Genomic DNA, 27,824 nt, shown 5'->3' on the forward strand with positions numbered 1-27,824 from the left:
TATTAACTATTTCTAAAATCACCAAATTCAACTTATGAGGCTCGCTCTTAAAAAAAAAACAAACAAACAAAACAACCTGAAAAATCTGGGAGTTAGATCCAGTGTAAATTTTCCAGAACACCTGGCTCATATGGATCATAAAAACTACCTGTTTAAGGGGAAGGCATTCCTCTCGCCTTTAAAACTGGGTAAGGAAGTAACTGCCTTCTAAAGAGATATGAACCACTTTGACTCTACTTAAGGCAAGTTAAAGGAAGGACAAGAGATTTAGGTCCTGAGACTTGGAAAAAAGACCCTGTGCCATTCTCTTCTCTTTGGCAGATTAAAGTACCAATTTCTATTATGCCATTTCTCACCTTCTAATGAAACTAGTTCTGTAACCCCCCAAAGACCAGGAGTTCCCTGAGTGCAGGCTTTTCTTCTTCGTGTCTGCTCAACACCTCGTGCAAAGCTTGAGATAACTCAGCCACATTCTAAGGGTGGGATGGACCGACAAGTCCATGGACCTCCAAGCCAACAGCATCTTTTGCTACTAGGTTGCCTTGAAGCTTTACTCTAAGCAACAGCCCTAATTAAGAAGTATCTCAGCAAACTATTATATATAAAGTGGTGAACAACAAGGTCCTACTGGATAGCACAGGGAACTATATTCAAAACCCTGTAATAAACCATAATGGAAAAGAATATGAAAAAGAATATATATGTAATATGTGAATCACTTTGCTGTACACCAAAAACTAACACAACATTGTAAATCAACTATACTTCAATTTAAAAAAAAGACGTTAACTCAAAGAACAGAAACTAATGTAAAGGGTGTTTCTTGGGAGGTGATAGAATAGTTCGGTATCCTGATTGTGGCGGTAGTTATGCAAACCTATATGTGTGATAACATTTCACAGAACTACACACACACACATACACACACACACACACACACAAAGTACATGTAAAAACTGGTTAAATATGAATAAAATCTTTAGTTTATAATACTGTACCAATGTCAATTTCCTAGATTTGATCATTCTACTATGGTTATATAGGATGTTATTATTGGGGGAAGCTGGGTGAGGGTCAGTCAGGTACCCAGGAACTCTCTCTGTATTAGTCTTTGCAACGCCTATGAGAATCCAAAATTATTTTAAAATTAAAAACAAATTTTTAAGTAGAAAATGCCAACAAGTCAAAGGACAGAAATTTTCAGGTTAAACTGTGAGTTCTAACAATTAGGGATTTGTGAGAAAGACACCAAATTAATTCTTTTTTTTTTTTCTCTCTCTCTCTGTTGCTTACCCTTTAGATCAGTACCGTTCAATAAAACCAATGAAAGTCACATGTAATTTAAATTTTCTAGTAGTCAAGTCAAAAAAAAAAGGTAAAAAGAAACAAGTGAGATGAACTTTTAATATTTTAACCCAGTGTCTAAAATATCATCTCAGCATGGAATCAATACAAAAAACACTAATAAAATATTTTGCATTTTTATACTAAGTCTTCAAAATCTGACAGGTATTTTATTTCACACTTACAGATCATTTCAACCCGGACCAGGCACAATTCAAGCCCTCAATTGCCATATGTGGCCACTGGCTACCATACTGGACATCTCTGCTCTAGACACCACCTATAAGTGGCTGTGAAAAGTCACTTCGAGCTGTTTTCTTAATTACACTTTTTATTTCCTTTGGACGAATGGTTATCTCCAGCATTTTATGCCTACTTGATGGTGGCAGTGTACACCACTTGAGGGTAATAGATCTAAAGGAGTGCCGTCTACTGATGAGTTTCTAGACATAAACTTATTTTAAAACACACACACCCACAGCCAAAATCACAGTTCAACTTGAAAAAGTTTTCTGGATGTGAAATTTTTTCTGCACTGTGACATATTCCTGGGGACAGTGGCGGGTCCTTTCTGTCCAGGTCGTCGTAAAATGAAGACAGAGTCTCATTAACCGTAAGGAGTTTGGGGGTGGTGGGCAGGAGGGTCTCTGAGGCCTTCCCCGTTCCCTTATGATTCAAAGTTGCATTAAACACAGAATATCAGCTAAATAACTACAAAAACACTTGAAGTAACCAGAAGGAAGCCCTGAGGGCTGCTCTCTGCTATTCTAATTGCCCACCTCCTTTCACTCACGTGGTAGGTGTGCACCCCCCTGCACCTAGAGGTTACATGTGGCTTTGGCCCATGGAACGTGAGCAGCTGCGACAGCGTCACCTCTGAGCATGAGTCTGAAGGGCAGTGCACGGTCAGCACGCCTTTCTCTTCCTCTGTCACAACATCCAGCGATGCAAGTCGACTCTGCATGGCTAAGCGAGGTCCCATCTAGCACAGCCTTCCCAGCAACTCATGATGGAAATGTCATTGGAACGAGAAATAAACCTCAGTAGTTTTAAGCCCCAGAGATTTTGAGGTCGTTTGTTATTACAGTCTAGCTTGGCCTGTCCTAACACATCATTCAATTGTTGATTCCCTACGCATGACATCAACTATTCCATCCAGGGTCTCTCCCTGAGTACTTGGGCCTTATCGTATCTGCTATATAACCCAGGCTGGGTTTTACAGTGGTTTCATTACCAACCATAAAAACTGTAACAGTGGAACTGTATAAACAAACCAAACAGTGTTTTTACTGTAAAACATGAATGTAATATAAATATTTGTCTTTGCCTTCTCTCAGCATCTGTAATGAGAGCAGAAAATTCATGCCATATGTTTATAGTATGAAGGGGGAAGAAGAAAAAAAGATCTCAATGATTCATCCATGCGGGTGCTGGTTGAGCTGGTTAATAGTTTTAATTCATCCATTTTCTTTCACAGATAAATTCTCCACAAATCCTAAAACCCTTATGATCGTTAGTTGCCAAATTCATGACTGTTCCTACAGGAGGGTCCTTGCTAAGGAGAACATGAATGTGGGGCTATGAGGTCAGCTTCTCTGACAAGATGAGAAACCGCGGAGTGAATGAGGACTGTGGCCTCTCCCCAGCCCGGCTCCACAAATTTGAATATGAAATCACTTCTCTGAACACTTCAAAAGATTTGTCCTACCTCTAGCTGGAAGCGCACCTGGACATGTGGGGTCCTGAGAGCTCCTGCTTTTTTTGCATCCTCACAGGGAGAAGCACTGAGCATGTTAAGTGGCTCCTGCCTGCAGGAGGACCTTCCGATTGGGTGGGAGCGGGGTTACGGCCCCTGCCAAGGTGTGTGCCAAGCACACGATCCAGCTTCGCACGCAGGGAGCAACGGGGAACGTTTTTATTTCGGAGCCGTAATGGAATCCTTGATGTGAAGGCGCTGAAGCCTGCCCGGAGTGTCTGTGCAGCCTTCTAGGATGTGAGCCGAGGGGCACAGAGAATGGTTTAATTTCCTCCAAATTGGCTCACGGACCAGAGGCTTCTGGAAACTGTCACTGTCCCACAGAATCCAATACCACAGCAAGGAAGTTCTGTTTGAACACAGAGCAAACATACCCGGCCGAGGCTCTGTCTGGCACAGGGGAGGCCGGCCCCTCGTGGGCACGACAGCTGTTGGCGGGAAGAGGGGAAGCAGGAAGGCCTTGATGGGCTAGAGCCCAAGATAGGCAAGGCACAGAGAGGTAACCTCCAGAAGCGCTCGGCACGGTGAACAGCGCCAGCGGGTGGAACCTAGTGCGGGCCACAAGCCGGGCACTGCCATCTCGCTTAATCCTGACAAGCGTCCCATGCAGGGAAGCAGTTAGCTTGAGAGGCACGGGGAGGAGCGCCTGGACTGAGCACACTCACTGCCAGCAGACGGAGAGCCAGGATTCCCACCTAGGTCGGGCTGATTCCAAAATCCGGGCTGGCGACCGTGCCTGCGGCAGCTGGACTCAGAGAAAAACCCTCGTATTCCTACCCAGCTGGTCTAACACCTTCCAACAGTGATGAGAAACACAGGTACTGCGTCTGCTCCTACCCAGGTATTACTGAGCCTGGGCCGTCAACCAGGCCCTGCCCTCCTCCTCCTCCCAACCCACACTCCCAGTTGAGTGTTGATATTATTATTATTAATTTACATGTCTGTCAACACACCTATGCTCCCTGAGGGCAAGCACAACATCTTAGGTACCTATATAGGCTCACCGTCCAGTGCGACGCTTGGCATGTAATCAAGTTCCAACAGATGTCTGTTGCTTAAATAAGGGGACCTTCAGCCAACAATCAATGTGTGATGTGATCAGCGCTGTGATGCATCCGTGTTTAAAAACCAAAACGTGGACTTTAAGCTCCTTGAAGGCAGGAACGGAACGTTTGCTTTCATGTCACTGCCACGTCACTCAGAGAAAGGGGCTGCTAACAATTTGCTGAGGGGAGGGAGGGGAGGGGAGGGAAGGTGGGCAGGAGAGGGGGAAAAGCAGTCCAGGAAAGCTCTAGGGGAAAGACACCAGGGGGCAGAGACTCACAGCATACAGAAGCATCAGGTGGACGAGCTTGGCTGAGGTCACCCCAAGCAGAGGAGGTCTTCTGTGACAAGACAGAGGGAGACGGGAGGGTTCGGGAACAGCTGTGAGGTCGGTATAATTGGGAAAAGGAGGAGAATGGTCGGAGATGAACTTGGACAGGTAGGCAGGGGCCAGACCACACAGGGACCCCAAATGTTTTTTTTTTTAATCCTGTATAGCACACACTAGGTACCCGGGTACCGTTCTACGTATCCAGGTACCATCCCCTAAGCGCTTTACGTGCAAGACTGCAGCTAATCTTCACAACCTTGTGACTCAGGTACTATTAGCATTCCCATGTTACAGATGAAGAAACTGAGGCAACAGGAAGTGAAGGGCACCTGGTTTGTAAAGGGCAGAAATAGGATTCAAACTCGGGCAGACCACAGCCCAAGGCTGTTGCTTACACCCATATAACATATCTTACAGATCAATCCTTTTAGCCCAATTAAGTTAGCAAGTTTAGCACCCCTTCCCAAGAAGGTGCCTGGTACTGAATACGGATATACTGAGGCTAAAGGAATCCTTTCCAGTAGCCGTCACGTTGATCAGGTAGGCTATTTACTCTTGTTAAATAAAGTCTTTATATACCCCAGTTTGTCCGCTTATAAATTTAAAATGTATTCTATCGCTTTTTAAAAATCTATATTTAATTATACAGCATCAGTGAAATTTCACTTGGGGAACGATAATCTAACATAAGTGAATGCTTCCAATAGAAAAAGCTGTAATTTAAAATAAATTACTGTGTTAGGAAAAAAAATTTACTCTCTTCGTAGAAAAAAAATTACTATCTGGTATTAGGTAGCCCCACGCAATTAGAAAATCACATCAATAGCAAAGAACCAGATAAACACCCCAAATTCCTCCTCTCCCCACGCAGCTTTCACTGGTGATCCCAGCCACCAAGTGTGTGTAGCAGGCTCTGGCCCGAGTTTCATTAAGGCTTAAAATCAATTAAGCCACGGATTGGAACAATCATTCCTCCTTTGCAAAGTATTGATATTTTTTTCTTGGCCGCTTTAGGGCTTTTCCAGCACTCACAGGGAGATTTATGTTAGACAATTTCTTTCTGATTAAAACAAATCATAGCTCAACATTTCTAATTTCCTCCTTTCTAAGCAAGAAATGATCAGAGAACTCTGAAAACAGTGATCAAACCCATCGTGCAGAGGCTGGCACTAAAAACCTCCATAAAAACACTCCGGAGACTAGTTCTCTCCCCCCTCTTCCTCCCCCTCCCTCTCCCATTCCTGTGTCTGTCTTTCTCTGTAAGTCTGTTCCACCCCACCCCCACTCTGGCTCTGTTTTTCTCTGTCTCTGTCTCTGTCTCTCTCTCTCCAGCTCATCTCTCTTTCAGTAAGTGTCTGTCTTTGACAGGTTTCAGGACAATTACTTATTATCCCAAAGGGAAAGGGATGTTAGAAGCAAAGCCCACCCCAGCTGGTTTTCTGACCTAAGTAATAGGAAAAAGAAGGTTTCTACATTTACCCCCAAAGGCATCACCAGAGACCTTTTAATTTTTAGGGAAGTTACTGATTTCGGACTTCCCTGGTGGCCCAGTGGTTAAGAATCCGCCTGCCAATGCGGGGACACAAGTTCGAGCCCTGGCCCGGGAAGATCCCACATGCCGCGGAGCAACTAAGCCCGTGCGCCACAACTACTGAGCCTGTGCTCTAGAGCCCACGAGCCACAACTACTGAGCCCGTGTGCCTAGAGCCCGTGCTCCTCAACAAGAGAAGCCACCGCAATGAGAAGCCCGCGCACTGCAACCAAGAGTAGCCCCTGCACGCCGCAACTAGAGAAAGCCCGCACGCAGCAACAAAGACCCAACGCAGCCAAAAATAAATAAATAAAAATTAAAATAAATTTTAAATTAATTAATTATTTTTTTAAAAAAAAAGAAGTTACTGATTTCTGGTCAACCTTCTCTCTCTCGATCACACACACTCTCCAAGTAAAGACCAGAAGGCTCCTGGATGCACCCACAAGCCCTTCCACGGACTCCTTGGGCTGTGCCTTTCCAGCTGATCCATTTTTCCATCCTTCAAAATCAAGTTGATTTGTGAGCCGGCTCCCACTTCTCAAGAACAGCGAGGGGAGCTGGCCGACTGAGAATGCCCAAACCGGGGCTAGTGATTTTCAAAGAACTGGGACACAAGGCGCTTCACACCACGTCCCATGAACAAGTCCATCTTCAACAAGCCAGCAGGTAGCTGAAGAATTGTGGGGAATTCAGCGGCACCAACACAAAAGTCGACTGACACAGCTGAGCACTCCAGAAAAATATTCTGGTTATGTGTACCTTCTGCTGGTCTGCTTTTCCAAAAGCAAACCAAACCAACCATCCCTTCCCACAGTGATAGGATACTGCCTCCCGGATTATAACCCCAAGGCTCAACAGTCAACCTTCAGTCATTCATCCAACAAACACTTACTCAGTCCCCCCCAATGACCAGGCACTGTGCAACACACCGGGGAAATACCGAGAGGAACACAACAGGCAAGGCTTCTGTCCTCCTACAGCATTTCATCTCTTCTGCTTATTTGCTATGTGGGCTTAGACAAGTTCCTAAACTTCTCTGTGCCTCATTTCATCTGAAAACAGGATTCATACTATTACCTACCTCACAGGGTTGGCATAAAAATGAACTGGATTAAGGCATTTAAAGTGTTCCACACCGTGACTGGCACACAATGCCACTACTACCATTACTATTATTATAGCATCATCATCATCAAAATAAGGAGAATTAAACTAGCCACCCAATTGAGCATGAAGTGTTGGGTGCTTCTATTCCTGTCTTACAGGCAATTCTATGTTCTTTTTAAAAACATATACACATTTTTTTTTCCACAATAGGCAAATGGGCAGTATGACACTCTGTCTCAAAAGAAGGCATCACTTTCTAAGTAACACTGGATGGGTGAGTTACCCTCTCTGGGCCTCAGTTTTCCCACCTGTCAAGTGGGAGAGTTAAACTGGATGATCTCAGAAGGTCCTTTCCCATCCCCAAATGCTACCGTTTTGCAAACACAGTCTACCCAAATGTGATCCTGTAATTCAAAACTTTCCCTAAAAAACAAACGACTTCACTAATTCGTGTCTGAATTTTCCATTATAACACTCTTGCATAAACTGGCTCATATCGTTGCAGGATCCCCTAAAAGTAATGGTTAAAAGAGTTATGTCAAACCCAGTGGCTCATATATGACTATAAAGAACTTTATTTTTTTCACAGATGCCTTAAAGTAACGTAGAATTATTTCTGCTTTTCTATGATGTCCCTGAAAAACTGTCTGTGTTGGCAGGTCTGCAAGGAGGCCAGCAAGCCCGTGATACCACTTTGATCACTAACGTCACTGCCACGTGCCCCACCATCTCCTCCAATACTGCAGATTTACCCAGGGCTGAAAATAAACATTTAACCAGCTCTCCCTCATCTACATTCACAGACCAAACAAGCCGTGAACCACCCCAAACAAAAGGCAATTCTGAATGACCACTATTTAGTTCTGAACGGCGTTCTATGAATTCTGGGTAGATTTAACACTGGGGAGGGTCTGGCTCAGCCTAACGTCAAGAATGCATTTCTGTTGCTCTAGTACACAGCACTATCCACAAGAGGGGGTCTGGAAGGTTCCGGGCGGTGGGAGAAATCACACGAAAGGAAGGGTCTCTGGAACAGAAACTCCACAAAAGATCTGGAGCCACGGTTAGTTTTGCAACTGTCCAAGGAATGGAGACAACCTTGGGCTGGAGTCTGGCCGGGCTTCTGTGGGAATGAAAACAGCAAGCTCTTAAAAGGAAAAATTAGGAGACGACCCAGAACCATAGGGACGAAGGCCGGTGTGAGGCTCAATCTGCCCCATCAGAAGCCAGACTTGACCTCTTCGTTATCAAGCCCAGCCAGGCCCAGACACCCATGGGTGGCCTGCTCAGGTTATTGGGGTAACCGCACCTGAGAGGGCTGCTCAGATGTCCCAGTTTCCCTCCTTGCTGATGCCTGTTCTCCTGGTATAATTATTATGACTCTGTGACTCTCGGCATTTCCTGGTTTGAAGAATAAACGGTCACCCTACTCCTGAGAGAGGGCTGCGGGTAAGTAAACACGTTTTGCTCTATTTTCACAGAGTTTCTGAGAAGGAGGAACATGTACCCCCACAATCTGTTAAAGGTTCTCAGAGCAGGAAATGTTGGAAGGGATGATTATCTTTCTCCTCTGGGACTCAGTTCGTGGATTTAAATGTCAGAAAACAAGCAAGTGTATTCAGCATCCTTCTCAGCCCTTCCAGCTCAGAACTGCCACTTTAACCACCGCTTACCCGGAGCACAGCTCACGTGTCTCCCGGCCTCCACACTCCCTCTCTGATTCAGCCTGAGCATCTGTCTTTCTGCATCGCTATGTGTGGACTGCATCACCCCCATGGGGATCCTTCAGTGGCTGCCAGGACCAAGGGAAGAAAGCCCATTCTCCTAAAAGGACAGAATCCAAGATCTTGAATGATCTGGTTTCAAAAGGCAGGTTCCGGCCTCCAGAGACACCCGCATCCCACTGCATCCAAACCTGACTATGCGCCGCTCCCAGGACACGCTTTCATGCTCTGCTCGTGCCCTTCCTTCCACTGGAATGTGCCCTCACCACTGGGGCTGACTGCAGCCTGCCAACTCTGCCTTCTTCAAGGATCCTGCTTTGAAGCACGTGGGAAAAGCATATTCCGTGAGTCCTAAGACCAGCACGCTTCCCATGCTCACCGGGTCCCAGCACGGGTTACAGTTTGGGGGTATCGCCTCACTTGCCAAGTCCTTGAGGGTAATGACAATACGGTAAGTCCCCTACACACAAACGAGTTCCATTCCGAGAGTGCATTCATAAGTCCAATTTGTTCATAAGTCCAACACAGTTAGCCTAGGTACCCAACTAACACAATCGGCTATATACCGCTGTTTTTACGCTTGCTTCCGGACATCCTGGGCTTGAAATAAAGATGCTGTACTACTGTACTCTATACAGTGCTGTAAATTACACAAAAGCACATCCACTTGTAGAGGATGCACGCACGTGACAATGTACGCCACACACGTGAACTTACACATCTTTGAAAGTTTGCAACTTGAAGGTTCGCACGTAGGGGACTTCCTATATTCTAAACTGTCTTATATCACCCATTACACATAGAACAAAATAGATGTTTAATAAATATTTATACAATTTTTTTTAACAGTCTGAAAATTTCTGGGTTAGTTGGTGAACGAGCTTGTAAGAACACCTGACTTTGGTAAACAGAGGTAAAAATCTGTACCTGCCCTTTTATTAAAAAAAAAAAAAAAAATCAAACAGCATGAGAATTGCAGAGCAGTACATCAGAATCTCCTGGAGGGACTGTGGAACACAGACTGCTGGGCTCCACCTCCAGAATTTCTGATCCAGGAGGTCTCCAGTGGGGCCCAAGAATTTGCATTTCTAACAGGTTCTCCCGTGATGCTGTCAGTGTGCGTCAGGGACCATGCTTTGAATAGCACCGTGTAAATTTCTGCCCCACTGGAAATAGGGATTAATCAATGAAACACCATTCAGATCATTACAGATGTGCCCTATCCTTTCCTGCCTTAAAAACAGCACCTTCCCAGCCCCCCTTTTCATTTTTGTCTGCATATTGCTCACAATTTGATGTAGATTTCAAGCATCCTGTAATTCATCAACTAATTCTCTCCTGGCTACACATTCCAAGTAATTAAAGTTCAGTAATAACTTATTCTTTCTGCTCCAGCACCTGCATTTCATTTGTTTATATTTTCCCAGAGTCATAAATCTGAAGGGCTGTCAAAGTGCCATAATATTAGTGCAATAATCAAAGTTAATTAGTCCCTCTCAATAAACAACAACAAAGCCATTACAAAGATGCATTGAAGTTTCTTCCAGCCACCCAGTTTACAGATCGCATTGTGGCTGGAACAATTAGAATCTGAGAACTGCCAGGTAAATGACGGCAGTGTTCTTCAGTCATTTAAAAGGAGACTCTGCACTTTGTTTGCACTGATGCCTTAACTCCAGGGAAGGCCCAGTGGGTCCGGGCTCTGCATCTGGTACCTGCTGAAGGGGACCAAAGCAGACAGGATTCTCCCCAGCTGCTAAAGCCTTACCATGTGCATCCCAAACTCCAATAATAAAAGAGGGACACAGGTTGCAAAGAAATGAGGGGCCAGCCTCACTGCCAACTTTTAGTAACCTGATGCCTTCAATAACTTTGGATTTATTATTTAGGGAATTTGAGAGATGTGAGTGTTAGGTGGGTTCTGATGAGAAGGCAGCCCAGTGGAACTCGGAGGGCAGAACCAGGGCCCGTGGGTGGAAGATGCTTGGAGGAAGATTCTCGCTTCAATATAAGGGAGAACTTTCTAATTAAGAGGTGCACAGAAATAGGATGGGCTGTCTTGGGAGGGAGGAGCTTACCCATCCCTGGAAGAGTGTAAGTGAAAGCCGGGTGAGCTCTGCTCAGGGATGCTGTTTAACTGGTCTGCACGTTGGGAAAAGGTTGGACACGGGGACCTGGATGGTTGACGCCACCCTAAGAACGCAGGATTCCCTGCACTTAGAGGCAATCGCCGGGTGAGTCCTCACACCTTATCCTTGGAGTTTACTGTCCAGATTCTGTGTGAGATCCTTCTCCCCTGAGGCTGTGACCCCTGTGTTCGTTACCCACTGCTATGTCATCCCTCTCCCCAAAGTGCAGTGGCTTAAGACAGTGAGCATTTGGCTTTTCACCAAGATTCTATAGGTCAGGAATTGGGATGGCTCTGACTCGAGATCTCTGATGAGGGTGCCACTGATCCGTGAGCCGCAGTCATCTGCAGGCTTGACGAGCTCAGCGGAGTCCAGGAGGGCTCACTCGAGAGGCCTGTCACAGGGGGCTCCTTGTCACATGGGGCTCCTTGTCACGGGGCTCCTTGTCACACGGGGCTCCTTGTCACGGGGCTCCTTGTCACAGGGGGCTCCTTGTCACAGGTGGCTCGGTTCCTTATCACACGGGCTCCCCTCAGGGACGCCTGAGCATCCTCCCAGCATGGCAGCTGGCTTCCCCGCAGTGAGTGGTCCAGGACAGCAAGCCAGGAGGAAGCCACCGGCCTTCTAAGACCCTTCCTGGAAGTCACACTCTGTCAATTCAGCCACCTTCTATTCATGAAGACTGAGTCACTAACACGAGCCCACACTTGAGGGGACGAGAATTAGGCTACACCTCTGAAAGGGAGGCGTAGCAAAGAATGCGTGGACAGATTTTAAAACTACCACAGCACTTCTAAGGTCTTCAAAATCAGTCACGTCTGCATCCCCCAGCTGGCTAAGGGGCAGGGGCTAGTTCCAGGTGAGCGCCCCAGGGACACAGAGTTGGTTCTGCCAGCCCCACGTCTCTCTGGCACTAACCACGGCCTCTGCGGACCCCAGCCAGCTCCGCACCAGGGCGTGGGCGCCGGGGATACAGACAGCTGCCTCCCCACCCTGCCCTCACGCCCTAGAGATGGAAGGAGCCCCCGGCTGCTCACCTCGGCTCACCTCAGTATTACCTGACACAGTGATGGGAAGATGAAGAGAGGCTCGGCTGTTTCCTGGGACTCTGATCATTTATATTAAAAAAAAAAAAGGTATAAGAGGAAACACATTTTCCAACAAGATTTCTGAGAGTATTTGTCTAATTTAGGGATCTGTGTTGAACAAGTAACCCTCTCCTGAAACTACCAATTTTTTTTTTTTTCTGAGTCTTTACTATGTGTCGGGTTCTGTACAAGAGAGTATGTTCGTTACTTCAGCTCAACCTGATGAACGCTGAGGGCCATTATCAGCACCGTTCCCATTCTGCAGGTAAATAAACCAAGGTTCAAAGACACAACCAAATGTGCCCAGGGATACCCAGTGAGCACAGGATTCAATCCCAGGTCTGTGTGACTCTAGGGCTGGGGCTCCCTCTACTCCTCTGGGCTGCCTCCTTATAAATTAAAACTTAGTCTATTTTAAATATATCCTTAAAATAAACCTTAACCTTTTGTAGCGTGAGCTGCCCCATCCTGAGACTGGCTGCCTCGTTTACGGCTCTATATTTGTCCTTGCCTGGAAGATTTTCTTGGCACAAGGACAGCTTCTCCTCTCTGTTTAATCTAACAACTGCTACGTCTGAGACTCTCTGTAAATGCCCCCATAATACATATGAAAAACAATCTCAAGCACACTTTTTTTTCCGCTTAAATAATGGACCCTAAATGCCTAGTGGCCAGAAGCAGAACCTTCAACCACTGGCTGAACACCATCTGAGGATGAAATCCATCTCTTCCAAGCACATCAAAATTGTTTAACAAGAACTCAGGGGGCCCCATATTAATGAAAGAATGCATCTGCACTGAGTTTCACATGATTGGGAGTGATGGTTTGAAACTATCCATGTATGCTTGACGTTCACTCTTTAAAACTCAGCAGTAAATCACAGCCCTCGTTATACGAAGGTTACAGTGGATATAAAGTATGAAATATTCAGTTCAAGACTGAGTGAAAAAAACCAAAACACACACAGAGAAAAAGAAGACACGAAGACGGTGATCAAAGACAATGAATAACAGGCGAGATTAAGTCAATGCAGAATTTTCAGAATGAGAAATGAAATGGAAAACTTAGAGGAGAAGGACCAATCACAAGTTCTAGGCATTCTGGAGACAGAGGAAACTCAGAATATTTTGGCAACCAATTATGTCTATGAGAGGAATGAATAATTTATTACCTGATAAAGAATCTTTCCTGAGCCTACGATAAGGAAGGTCAAAGAGGCAGCTTCAGTGCAAGAGTACATACACTACATACCACTTGAAATGGAAGTCTGGGAAGAGCTTCCTCAGGGGAGGGGAGGTTCATCAACTCCATCGGGTCACAAAAAGCCACCCGGGCAGCCCTCTTTCCTAGGTAACCACAGGGACCCTTACATAATGAACAGAGAAACACGCAAATCCCTACGAAGGCAATCTTTGGCTAAGTCCTTGAAAAAGATTGGCCAGTCCTCCGACACAACGCACACCAGTAATTCTGGATTGGGTAACAAGATGGCGTTGGGGTCAGGAGATATGGCTTCAAATCTTAGATCTACCACGTAGCTGTGTGAGCTTAGGGAAGGCTCTCCCCCTCTTCCAGCCTCTAATGCCTCATCTGCAAGATGGGTTTAACACATAACATAGATATTTTACTGCTAAGTGCGAAGCAGAGTGCCTAGTACAGACAGCTATGAATATCCAACCCCACCGGCGGGTGATGATAATAAGATGACATTTTGTAAACAAAAATGTCCCAAGGGAGAACTCTAGACCCTTTATGCGTGTGTGTATGTCTGTGTGTGTATGTGCACGCTCGCTCACTGATTAAAGCAAGTGGTTTATATAGTTCTTGCTGGTTCGCAGACTAGTTTATACCATACTTTACTTATTGAAAATCCAATACTATACATAAAAACAATTTTTAAAGCAAAGAAATGAGGAACAAATCTAATGGCTGATGTAGGATGAACTTCTCCCAATAATCTGTAACTGTTAATAATATTAATAGTTTTTATATTTTTGTTTAGCTAGAGATCATTCAAAACAATGGGGATGAGCCTTACAACTTGTGATGCGTTGAATAACGATCAGCTCTTCCACGCCAAGTCACCTGCTTAGACAGGCATCAGGCTCGTAGATCACCCACCCCACGCTCTGCATGCCTCCCTGCGCCCGCCCCACCGACACACACACATCACATAAGAGAAGGCATCACACCTAAGGCCTTCGATCTGCAAAGGCGAATTATGGGATTTAAGCTCCTATTATCAAAGGAGAATGGGGGAAATTCCCACAAACACCAAAGACATACAGGATCGTAAAGTCACTGAGTGGACTGGAGAGAGCCTGAAAGCAGCTGGATTTCTCCAGTGGTTCTTAAAAGTGCAAGCAATTTATTACTCAGTATCCTCTCTGTCACTCCTTAATATCATGTCATGAAAACAGGTTGTCGGTATCTATTAAAAGCAGAGCAAAGTGTTGGAACCCACGTGCCTAATAGGTTGGCTGGTACCAAGTACTTCATACCTGGAAATAACAGTGAAATCACTATTTCCGATGCTTATCAATGAGGCTGCAATATGACATAACACTGTCACCTTTCCACACGGCTTCACTCCAACTAGATAAACGGACCCGGTATCAACGCTATTGAAAGCTAGGATAATTACAACGCTTCACTCTCTCCAGCATCAAACCATGCGGCGACAATCAGCTGAGCATGCGCTCTTCTCTCCCTAACACATGCATATTCCATTACCTCTGACTAATAAATCTTTCCTCTTACCCCTCGTTTCCCTGCTTTCTCAATACCCATTCTGACATAAACCACTGCTTGCTGTTCCTGATGACTGATCCCTTAATCATCTTTCCTCAATATATGCAAAGTATATGTCTTTGTAAATACAAAAGAAAAAGCAATCACATAAATAATTAAGATGGCTTTTCAAATGACAGTTGAGTGCTAATATGAGCTCCACTGGAAAATACTCATCAACAAACTAAATACACATCTATTAAAAGGTAGGAGTCCAGACATATGAAGACAGAAAAAGAATTCATTGCAACTCCACTGGAATCATGCTGATAAACACCCTCCCTACAGCTCCTCTTTCAGCCACTTGGAGAGGTTAGGAAAAGTAAGCATCACTTTGTACTTTCATGTATGAATAAGAAATTATTATTAATAGCAATGGCTAACATTTAATTGAACATTTAATCCCAGCAATCCCACTCCTGGGCATGTATCTGGAGAAAACCATAATTCGAAAAGATACATGCACCCCAATGTTCACTGCAGCACTATTTACAACAGCCAAGACACGGAAGCAACCTAAATGTCCACTGACAGAGAAATGGATAAAGAAGATGTGGTACATATATACAATGGAATATTACTCAGCCGCAAAAAAAACGAAATAATGCCATTTGCAACAAGATGGACGGATCTAGAGATTATCATAGTAAGTGACGTCAGTCAGAGAAAGACAAATATCATATGATATCACTCATATGTGGAGTCTAAAAAGATGATACAAATAAACTTATTTACAAAACAGAAACAGACTCATAGACTTCAAAAACAAATTTATGGTTACCAAAGGGGAAAGGTTGGGGGCGGGGGATAAATTAGGAGTTTGGGATTAACATGTACACACTACTATATATAAAATAGATAACCTACAAGGACCTACTGTAGAGCACAGGGAACTCTACTCAATATTCTGTAATAACCTCTATGGGAAAGAATCTGAAAGAATGGATATATGTATAACTGAATCACTTTGCTATATACCTGAAACTAACACAACAATATAAATTAACTGTACTCCAATATCAAATAAACATTTTTTTAAAAAGAAATTATAATTATTATTAATAGCAGCAGCTAACATTTAATTGAACACTGAATCTATCACCAGCAACATGTTAAATACACATACAGTCAATGCCTTAATACTCATAGGTACCTGAATCTCCTGGTATTTAGATCTTACAGATGAAGAAACTAAGGTTTAGAGAAGAAACTTGCCCAAGGTCACAGAGTGTATCTGCTTCTAATCTTTGCCAATCTAATGCAGCGTATTTTAGAGCAATGTTTATCAGCTGGAGATGACTTGCCTCCCCAAAAGACATATGCCCAAGAGGCATCTTGAAGACCACACTGCCTGCCTTTTCCAGACCTCTTGGAAATCTCGGTTAGATAACCCAAGAAAACACAAGAGTGGCTGAGCCGGGTCCCTGTTGTATGCTCCTGGCCAATGGTATGTCATCCTAACCAGTCGCTAGGAAGACTTGAAGTCTAGGACAAATAAAAAGACAAGTTAGGAAAGCCTGGGCTTGCAGTCTTTCTCGGGGACCAAGCCTTCTCGCCAACCTCAACATACTTGGGTCCCTCCTCCCTTCTGATAGGGGGATGGATCCAAGATGCACTCTGGAGAATCAGGAGTGGGTCACCTAATAACTCCACGGTGGCGGGGGTGGGGGGGGCCATCAGCCCCTCTTCCGTGCCAGCCCACCTTGCCCACCTCACTGGTCATCTCAATCCCCAGTAGATGCTGGAGCTTCACAACATTCCTGGGCCCCGCATTCACTAACGGGCGGCCTCCACAGGCCAGCTCTCTGACACTGCCCATGTCACCCTTTACACGATAAGCAGGTTCAAGTAAGGCCTGGTACACGTGAGGCAGGCTGGGCACTCAAAACAATCCCGTGCCCTCTTTGAATCCCCCTTCCATCCCAGCCATGGCCCCAGACCTTTTCCTCCCTGCACACACTGGTAGGTGCCTGGGCGACCGCAGGCCCACCTGCCCCAGCTCTAATCAACCTCCTTCCTCCCCAGGACCAGAAGTTTCAGAGGTCCAAAATTTAGAACCTATAATAAAGTAAGAGGGAGGAGGGAGCCCCACTTTCAAAAGCCCTCCGTTGGGATGCTGGAGTCTTGTTGTGGCTGTTTATAAGGTGCGTTTTGATAGCTAATCATCTATTGTCCTTCTCAGACAACACCCCTTGGAGATCTTCAGATCTCAGGACGGAGTGTGGGGTGTGCCAGACCTCCATAAACAGAGCAACAAAACCCCACTCCGATAAGTACCTAGGAAAGAGTAAACCACAGGACTGCAGGGATTGAGACACACCTATCTGAGTCCCAGACTTGGAGAACGCACATGGCGTTCTCACATACAGACAGTGCTGCTGAGTAAAAGAGAATCCACTCCATCCCAAAAACAGCAAGATGAACTTCCTACTCAGCCAGCCATCTGGGGTCCTTGAAATACCCAAGAGAAAATCAGGCACTTGTCTTAGAAGTAAGGGACGTGAGCGAGTAATCCACTTGACAATATGAATGAGGTAAACCACATCCTCGTACGGTTACTGCTAACAACACAGGCAGGAACCTCATTTCCAGAGGTTCTGTACGTAAATATAACTGGGGGCTCATGGACCCCCCCATCCTCCCTCCCTTTTTAATTATGCTAAATGGATTGGCCTTTTAAGAGGGTAGTTCATTTCTGCACTGTCCACATTACCCAATTTTAATTGTTTTCAATGCTTCTCTTATTTCTAACTTTGGAGCATCTAAAACAACTCAGCAGGAGGGCATTTCCCCTTGAAATAATCAGTAGTGGTAGTAATTACATATATGCTCTTAATATAATTCCATGTGGAATGTGGTGCCATTTAAGTTATGTTTTACGAAAGAGCTGGATCTCCCCCACAAAGTGTCCCGAGGACTCTATAAAGGACATCTTGAATGAAAAGCGATTGCTTGGGACAATAAATAACGGAGATCAGAGCAGCTTCCTCTGAGAAATATGATTAATCCTGACATTAATCACTCCAATAGAACCTAGCAATTTTTAAAGCAAAGCCTGGGACAGGTAACGCACACACACGAGGCTGGACGTGGTAGAAAAGCTGGACCGTGGGGTGGAGGCCAGATGGACACACCGGGACCCACCTCCGCGCTCACCAGCTGTGTGACTCTGGGGGAGTCCCTTCACCTTTCTGAGCCTCCACTGGCTCCCCTGTGAAATGGGGAAAAGCAGTTTTTTGCATCCTCTTAAATAAGGGACAAAGGGGCTTCCCTGGTGGCACAGTGGTTAAGAATCCGCCTGCCAATGCAGGCGACTCAGGTTCGAGCCCTGGTCCAGGAAGATCCCACATGCCGCGGAGCAACTAAGCCCGTGCACCACAACTACTGAGCCTGTGCTCTAGAGCCTGCGAGCCACAACTACTGAGCCCGTGTGCCACAGCTACTGAAGCCCACATGCCTAGAGCCCGTGCTCCGCAACAAGAGAAGCCACCGCAATGAGAAGCCCGCGCACCGCAATAAAGAGTAGCCCCCGCTCGCCGCAACTAGAGAAAGCCCACACGCAGCAGCAGAGACCCAGCACAGACAAAAACAAATTTAATTTAATTTAATTTATTTAATTTAAATAAATAAATAAATGGGACACAGAAGGCCCTGACCAGGACAGGGCACATGACAGGGACGCAATAACTGGCGGCTGTCAGATGCCGGGTGGTGGACGTGAGAGTTACAATCCACTGGCTTGGAGGCAGACATGAGGGTCGGGGACGCAGCGATCTGGGCAGGGCCAGAAGAGAAAGACCAGGCAGGGAGGAACTCCATTCCCAGAGCCTCGGCACGTGTGAGCCGACGCTAAGCCAAACGCCCAAAGACTTCGGAGGGAGCTTTGGCTGCAACAAAAAACTTTGGATCATTGTGAGAATCTCCGGCACGGCGCCTCTGCGTTGCAGTACCTTCCAGGCTCTGTTTGTGATATGATTCATGCCAGATAAAGTACGGACCTCGAGAAACACAAGAAGGTGGTATCTACTAACGTGCCAGGCAAAATCCCTATACAGAGACCAGGTAAGGAAAGGCCTGGAGGAAACCAACTAGCACAGACCCACGGTGGGGACATGGGGACAGGGCACGGGGAGGCGGCTCCACGCAGGTCGCTGAGGCAGCTTGTCACACACTCTGTACTCTGGTAACGCACACACACGAGGCTGGACGTGGTAGAAAAGCTGGGCCGTGGGGTGGAGGTCAGATGGACATGGTGCAATGAGGCGAAATGGTAATGACAGCTTTTGGTGCTAAATTGGAGCTTCCATAATCAGAATCTAGGGGGAGTGAGGAAAGTGGTCCAACGGGGTTCACAAAGAACAAGTGAACATACGAGAGATTATAAAAGGGTTGAGTTTCTTCAGTCTACAACCTCTAAAATCTGATGTGAACATCTGAAACTCCATGTGAGTGTAAGTTTGGTTTTCTTTCCCATTTCCTCTATTCACATCCCTGACAGTGAATATTTCTGGATAATTCTTCCTCCGGGGGCGTTGTTTGCTGGTCGTCCTCAAGTTACTCTACACGAGAATGAATATACACCATGATAAATGCGGGCTTCCGAAACTGACTCACAGGGACCCAGTTATGGCTTAGAAAGCAAGAAAGAAAAACTAAATGGCGGGTCTTTGAGATCATCCCGTTCAACATTCTCTTTCAGAGACGAGGACACGGGGGCACCAAATGGATCAAGAGACTTTCCAAAGTCCCACAGTTAATGAGGGCAGATCCAGGAATTTCTGCCCCTACGCATCAAACAAGAGTGATAATGGCATAAATCCAGATGAATCTGTCCTCATATATGACGGGAAAGGAAGACAACTTTTAAAATGCATAGATAACTGGGTTTGGGCATTATCTTCCAAGTCTGGTTTAAACATTAGTATAACATTGTACAAGATGGTTCTGACAATATCACGAGTGTCGCTGGAATTTGATTTTTCTAGTCTAAATATGATGTCAAATGGGCAAAATTTTACCAGTTTGATACTCCCTGCTGCTCGATCCCAGGTACCGTTCTAACATTTTCGGTGGAGGCAGAAATTGGCCCGACTTACTAGATGAAAACTGGAAACGGCTACCCAAGCTTTAAATCCATCTGCCCTTTGAATCAATGGGTCCACTGTGAAGATTCTGCCCTACGGTGTATTCACAAAAGCATGTATCAAGAACGCTCAATGCAGCAGAGATTAGAGTCAATTTTGGATGAAAATGTGAGAGAGACTGAACTTTAAGAGACCATCACTTGGAAGAGCAAAACAATGACAACAACCTCCATGTCCACCGAAAAGGGAGACTGGTTAAATAACGACAGCATAAACACGTGATGGAGTATCATACAGCAGCTAAAGGCAATGAGGATGACCTCTATGCACTGATAAGAAAAAAAACCCTCCTCTAGTAGTAAGTGAAAAAAAATCAAGTTACACAACAGTATGTAGGTGTGTTGCATAGTATGCACAACCTTTTTCTGGAAGAACACACAAGAAACAGTTAATGATATTTACCTCCCAAGAGAAGAATTGCAGAGGACTTTCACTTTTCAGTTTACACACTTTATGAAGATTCAAACCATATGCATGTATTACCATTCGCTCTCTACACATCTCTGAAGATTGCTCTATACCACCTAGTGGAGGTTATTATATTTTTTAACTTTGGAGTTAGAAAGATGCTAAGATAATTGGAAAAAAGTGGGCCCTGTTTGTTTTTTTTTTTAATTTAACTCAAAATAATGAATCCAGTGAGATCAGGACAAGAGTTCATTTGAAATATACTGAACTTGAAATTCTGCTTGAAAAAACAGAAATAAATCTCCCTTTTCTTGACTTTCATAACTTCTCAGTCCAGAACACCGGACATTCTCTTAAACAAACCATGGTCTATTTCTTCGGATGGCAAGAAATCTTCCACGGTTTTCAGAGAGTGAAGACAGTCTTGGCAAGGATTATCCAACCCTGTTCATGCTCTGCTCCAGGCACCTGACTGTCTCCCCCTCACCCCCCCTCCTGCCCCCACCCCAGGGCCACTGCACAGGCCACCCCCTCTGCCCGGTTTGACCCTTCTCCCACCTTCCCCTGACCCTTCTTGAGATCTCGGCTCAGTCACCTCTTCCTGGGGACTCCAAATGTCCCCCACCTCCCTGGCATTATTCACCATTTTGGAGTACCACATACTTTCTTAGTACCACTTTCCATCATTTCAAGTTTACACTGATGTTTATCTTTGGATTGATCTGTCTTCCACCTTCAGCCGAAAGCTCTACAAGGACAGTGGCAACACCTGTTTTTCCTTAACACCAGATGCCCAGTACCTCTGACAGTGGGGCACTTCACAAATACGTGAATGAATGAATGCAGTCTGTACATCGCTCCAAAGTCCAGTGACGTGTTAAAAAAATCAATCAACCTGTGTCACTCTGGCTCAAACCCTCTCATGTCACCACTGACTCTCAGCCCCTCAGCAACTTCCTCCCCCTTCACTGCCCTCCAGCCACACTACTGTCCCTGCTGATCCTAGAATCCTCCAGGCACGTTCCTACCTCCTTTGCACATGCGTAGAAAGTATTTCCCCTGACTTTTGCACAGCTTACTATTTTACTTCCTTCAGATCCTGGATCAAATGTCACAACTTTAGAGAGGTCTCTGCTGACCACCCAATCTGAAATAATCCACGCTGTCAACTCCTGGCCCCTCACTCTGCTTTACTGTCCTGCACTGCATTTATAACCTGACATTACATTAAATATTAAACTTAATTATCCCTTTATGGTCTGTTTCTCCTACCTAGAAGCCCATGAGTGCAGGTACTGTGTTTTATTCGACGCTATATCCTTAACCCCAAGAGCACTGCAGGCCCTCAATAAATGTTTGTGCACAGGCATATCAACACCAACGTCTGCACAGAGAGAGAAAAGCAAAAAGGAAAAACCAGAGACAGGGTTAAAGCCGGCTACTTTGTCATCCTGAAAACCATAAATAACCTCTTAGTTGCATTCATGGGCATCAACCACATTTTGTTTTTCTTAATAAATGAGCTGAATGAGTAAACATTCTCAAACCTCTGACTAATAAAGCAGATGACACTGACAATGAACTATAAACAAACTATAAAAGGGCTTGCTTGTCCTTTCATTCATAAAATAAACAAAGTGAATATGACTTTAAAAATAAAGAAAACATTATTCCAAGAGCAATAAACTTTATGAACTGTACTAAAACCTCCATGTGTTTATCCCAGCATGTATATTTGACAATTAAAAAAATCAGGACTTCCTGGGGGCGCCGTGGTTAAGAATCCACGTGCCAATGCAGGGGACACGGGTTCGAGCCCTGGTCCAGAAAGATGACACATGCTGCGGAGCAACTAAGCCCGTGCGCCACAACTACTGAGCCTGCGCTCTAGAGCCTGCGAGCCACGCACAACTACTGAGCCCATGTGCCACAACTACTGAAGCCCGTGTGCCTAGAGACCGTGCTCCGCAGCAAGAGAAGCCACCGCAACGAGAAGCCCGCGCGCAGCAACGAAGAGTAGCCCCCGCTCAGCGCAACTAGACAAAGCCCACACGCAGCAACGAAGACCCAATGCAGCCAAAAAAAATAAATAAAAATAAATAAATAAATAAATTTATATAAAACAAAAAATCAATCACTCACCCATTCTCCTAAAATGCGTGACACGGCTTCATTGGCTCTTGTCATGTTCCTGCAGGCCAGGATCACATGTGCACCATGGAGGGCGAAAGTTTTGGCGGTTTCAAACCCTACGGTTTAAAGGAAAATCAAATTTAGAAAACACAAATGCAAAGCACTGAGTCATACTGAATGGCCTTTACTGAGTGCCAAACGCATTACCCTAGTGGTTCTCAACCAGACTCGATTTTGCCCCCTAGAAGATATTTGCAAATAACTTGAGACGTTTTTTCAGTAGTCACAGTTTGGGGTGGCGTGCTACTGGTATCTAGCGGGTAAAGGCCAGGCATGCTACAAAATATCCTACAATGCGCAGGACAGCCCCCTCAGCAAAGAATCATCTGGCTCAAATATCTACAGTGTTGTGGTTGAGCAAACCTGCCCCAGAAACAAAGTGATTTCAAAGGTGAAGGCCAAGCCATAGAAGAGCTCGCGGCATAGCCAGCCTTTGAAACACTGCTTAATAACAACCAAATCGTGTGATCAGTATAAAGAGTAAGGATATATAAAGATTTAGACATGGTCACTGCCCTCAAAGAGTTTACAGTCTAATAAGAGAAAACAAACCTGGAAAGTAAAACAACAACATTTGTTAAGTTCCTGACAATGTGCTCTGCACTATTTCCAGCACTTCTGCTTCCAGCAATGGCAGCTAGGTTTCCTAGACCCACCCTCCCACTGAGAACAATTAGAAAAGCTGAACAACACACACACACACACACACACACACACACACACACACACACACCCTCTTTGAAGGCATCAGAGGAACACTATGCTTGAGAATTTGGGGGGCCAACATCTGGAAAAGCTGAAAAGCCAAGAGAGGTGAGCCAGCATTCGGTGCTTCTATACCCAGTGAAAACACCCTTCAAAAATAAAGGTGAACAAAATTTTTAACAAACAAAAGCTGAGGGAATATATCACCAGCATGTCTACACTAGAGGAAATACTAAAGAATGCTCTTCAGATAGGAGGAAAATGACCCTAGATAGAAATCTGGAGATGCGGAAAATGACAGAGTAACATAAAGAGTAAATACATGAAAAACTCTAAATGATAACAGTAATAGTTTGTAAATTTTACAATACCTAGTGAGCATTACTATACTGATAATAATGACAAATAACCTAGGAGGTAAGTACTTGGTATTCTAAGACCCTTGCATCGTCCAGGAAGTGATAAAGTACTAATCTGTAAGACACCTTAATAAGTCAAAAATATAATCTCTACAATTACCGCTGAGACATGTAATCTCTACAATTACCACTGAGAGAACAGTAAAATAATATAAATTTAACCAGTTAATACAAAGGGGAAGAAGTATAATTTTTTTAAAAAAAAGGCAAGAAGAGAAAGGAATGTAAAACAAGTTAGACAAATAGAAAGCCAATAATAAAGTGGTATATTTAACCCCAAATATATCTGTAATTACATTAAAGTGGACTAAAAGCTGCAATCAAAAGACAAAGACTGTCAGACTGAATAAAACACACATATACAATATGCTCCTTACAAAAGTGTGTATGTTATGTTTTATATCCTTAAACATAAGGATAAAGAAAATTAAAAGAACGGGAAAAGATATACCATGTAAAGATGAACCAAAAGAAGTATTATAAGAGAAAAAACTGAGTATTTCATAATGGTAAGTTCTAATCCATAAGGAATATGTGACAATTCTAAATGTATACACATACACACACATCAAAAGTTGACAGGATTAAGAGGAGAAATAGAGAAGTTCATAATCAGAGTGGAAGATTTTAACATATCAGTAACATAAAAATGTCGATAAACAGGAAATAATAGAAGATCTGAAAGTAACTGATAAACTGGAAATAACTGAATATGCTTAAACACTGAACACAACAGCAAAATGTATATTCAAGTACTTAGAGTATTTACCAAAATTGAACATGTGCAGGGCCAGAAGTCTCAACAAATTTCAAAAGATTAAAATTGTAAAGTATGCCCTTGACCACAGTAGAATAAAATTAGACATCAATACAAGATCCTAGAAAATTCCCTTACCTGGAAACTAAGCAACACATTTCTAAATAAGAAATTGTGACTCCAAAAATTACAATGAAAATCAGAAAATATTTTAAACTGAATTATTACAAAAATTCTACATATCAAAACTTACAGAACACAGCTAAAGCCATGGATAAAGGACAATCTACAGCCCTAAATACATATATTAGAACAGAAAATGAGCTCAGCATCTATTAAGTAAGAAAAATTTTAAAGCTGCTAATTACCTAAAGAAAGCAGAAGGAAGGTAATGAAAATAAAGACACTCACAAAAATAAAACAAACATAAAATACAGAGGAACAAAGAATCCAAAAGTCACTTCCTTGAAAAAACTAATAAAATTGAAAAAGGGCTAGCGAGAGAGACAGAGAGAGAGCGTGTGCAAGAGAGCACCAGGACACACACTTGAGTGTACAAGTGAGCACACAAATGGCAGATAGCGGGGGAGAATAAAAGGACATCACTACAGATCCTATTAAAAAGATATGATGGGGACTTCCCTGGTGGCGCAGTGGTTAAGAATCCGCCTGCCAATGCAGGGGACACGGGTTCGAGCCCTGGTCCGGGAAGATCCCACATGCTGCAGAGCAACTAAGCCCGTGCGCCACAACTACTGAGCCTGCGCTCTAGAGCCTGCGAGCCACAACTACTGAAGCCCGCGCACCACAACGAAGAGTAGTCCCCGTTCACCACAACTAGAGAAAGCCCACGTGCAGCAACAAAGATCCAACGCAGCCAAAAATTTAAAAATTAAAAAAAAATGTTTTTAAAGTAAAAATAAAAATAAAAAGATATGGTGAACAACTTTATACCAATAAATTTAAGATATAGGTGAAAAAGACAAATTCCCAGAAAGACACCACTTAAAAATTGCTGCAAGGAGAGAAAGAACTGAAAAAAATCTATATTTTTAAAGAAAATTCTCAAAATGAAAACTTGGATCCATTTGTCTTGAACAGTAAAGTCTACCAAACGTTTAAGAAAATAAAAATGCCAACCTTACACCAACTCTTGCACAGAATAGAAAAAGAAGAAAAACTCAACTATTTTATAAGGCTTGAACTCATTAGTCATTAGGGAAATGCAAATTAAAGATACAGTGAGATAATACTGCATACCTACTACTACAATGGCTAAAATTTTTTTAGAAATTAAAAATAAAAATAATGACCACACCAAATGTTGGCAAAGATGGGGAGCAACTAGAACTCTTAGACATTGCTGATGTGAAAAGAGAAAGGAGAGGGGAGGGGAGGGAAGGGGAGGGGAGGGGAGGATCTAATTTCAGAGCTTGAACATCACCCCACTGTTCTAAAGTGTAAAATACCACATCTTGTAAGCTATGTGGAAAATCATACAGAGTACGTGGCAACAACAAAGCAATCAATTCTACTAGAGAAGTAGCAATGTAATTCAGCCAAAGCCATGTCAAATGATCATAGATTACTGCTTCCAAGATAATGTTAATATGTATGAACAATCAGAGTATCATTATCTTACTGAGACTGCCATGTGAAAGAGTCAAGCAAAGGTCATGCATTCATATCACTTCCATATATCTAATCTTCATGGAGGCCAGCCTATTTATATAAACTAGTTCCTCAAGGGAAGCCAGCACAGCATAGTGGAAAACTCAAACTCAGGAGTTTGACACATATGTGTTGACCCAGCTCCAGCTATTTATAAGCTATCAGACCTAAGGCTGTGCCTTTAACCCATCAGAAACTCAGTCATTTTTCTTAAAATGGGGAGTGAATAGTAAACATACACTAGGAACCTAATATAAACACAGTAGGTGGGAAAACAAATGTTAGTTCCCAATCCTTTCCAAAATCCAGTTCAGTGCAAAGTCCTGATTTATATGAACTAGCAAATATAGTACAGCCATCATGAATGAAAAAAACTCTCTCCTAGGTCTGCTCCCAACAGCAACCCATGAGCTAACTGGTTTTAAGACCAGCCAGAATCTAAAGAAATTAGCTACAAGATCTACCACTCCATTTGTCTGAGTACTGGCTAAAGAACACACTTGAACTTTGTTTATACCGAGCACTATATCCCAAGATATTCACTTACCATTATCTAAGGATCACCTTCTATACTTGACTCTGAGGTTAAAATAATTACACAAAAAATTTCAAATCTGAAATACTGCACATCTAAATCTGTTTGTCTCCTCTTTGGTGTCTGTACTAAAAGGTGCTCAGGGGGAAAAAAAAAAAAAAAAGGTGCTTGGAGCTGTATCTTCAAGGCAAGAAACAAGCTGAAATTTACTCATTTGGATCCATGATGCCAATTTCACCCCTTATCCCCAGTGAGCAAAAGGCACCCAGATCATTTGGGGAAAGAGAGAGAAGTAAAACACCAGGTTTTGTAGCCCAGCTGTTCCAAAACTGGATGGGTGCGGGCATGGGACAAAATCTTGCTGACTGATGTGCTACATCAATCAAGCTAATGAAATGCTGACAGCCATATGGAGGTATAGCATGAAGTAGCCAAGAACGACTTCACTTGCAATCACAGGACTTTTCACACCCGGATCTTGTTGAAAATGATGGACTCCGTGTCCCTACAAAATTTCCAGGTCAGAACAATCATCAGACATATTTCTCATGAGATTTTCATCCAAGAGTGTTAAAAAAAAAAAAAAAAAAAAGTCACACAGGGGAGTGAGGGAAGATGGTCATTCATTAGCAAACATACTTTTAATGGACTGATGAAGCATCAATACAACGCAGGGCCAGACAGGCCCCGGGGCTTTATTTATCTAATTTACCAGGATAACCGTAAACTCCTTAGAATCTGTGCTTTTTTCATGTCTATGGCCCATAGGACTAACCTCCCAGTAAGATTCAATAAATAACTGCCAAAGAAACGAATGTCCTTACAGGCTGCTAACAGGCTACAATTCCGGACTGTTTTAAAACAACCCAAGTTGTTTCAAACAGTACTGATGGCCCTCTAACTTCCTTTTAAACAACGAATAAATACTGGAATCCTGCAAAGATACTGCTCACTGCAGTTTTGAATGACACTACCTAGATATCTGTGAGGGAAAAGGGCATGCCCCTTTGCTATCAAAATTTATTTCCCCAGACAAACTTGTTAAGTCACGCCGTCTCACTTGACAAAATAACCTATGGCAAAGGACTTTTTATTACCAAAAAGAGCACATCTGACGCTGTGGCAGCAACAGGCTGCGGGCAGC

The 27,824-nt window shown here is 43.8% G+C and overlaps 1 protein-coding gene across 2 annotated transcripts in view; it reads right to left on the reverse strand.

The window, feature by feature from the left end:
- The window catches only part of WWOX (WW domain containing oxidoreductase), a 965,623-nt gene that overhangs the window by 885,895 nt on the left and 51,904 nt on the right, over positions 1–27,824 (reverse strand). For both annotated transcript variants that reach the window (XM_082366371.1, XM_082366372.1), the window contains exon 5: positions 22,543–22,649. In XM_082366371.1, coding sequence (XP_082222497.1) covers positions 22,543–22,649 — 107 coding nt within the window. The remainder of the gene's footprint in view (positions 1–22,542; positions 22,650–27,824) is intronic.

The sequence above is a fragment of the Balaenoptera borealis genome (genome assembly GCF_965194805.1).
Source record: "Balaenoptera borealis genome assembly, chromosome: 19".
Taxonomy (NCBI): domain Eukaryota; kingdom Metazoa; phylum Chordata; class Mammalia; order Artiodactyla; family Balaenopteridae; genus Balaenoptera; species Balaenoptera borealis.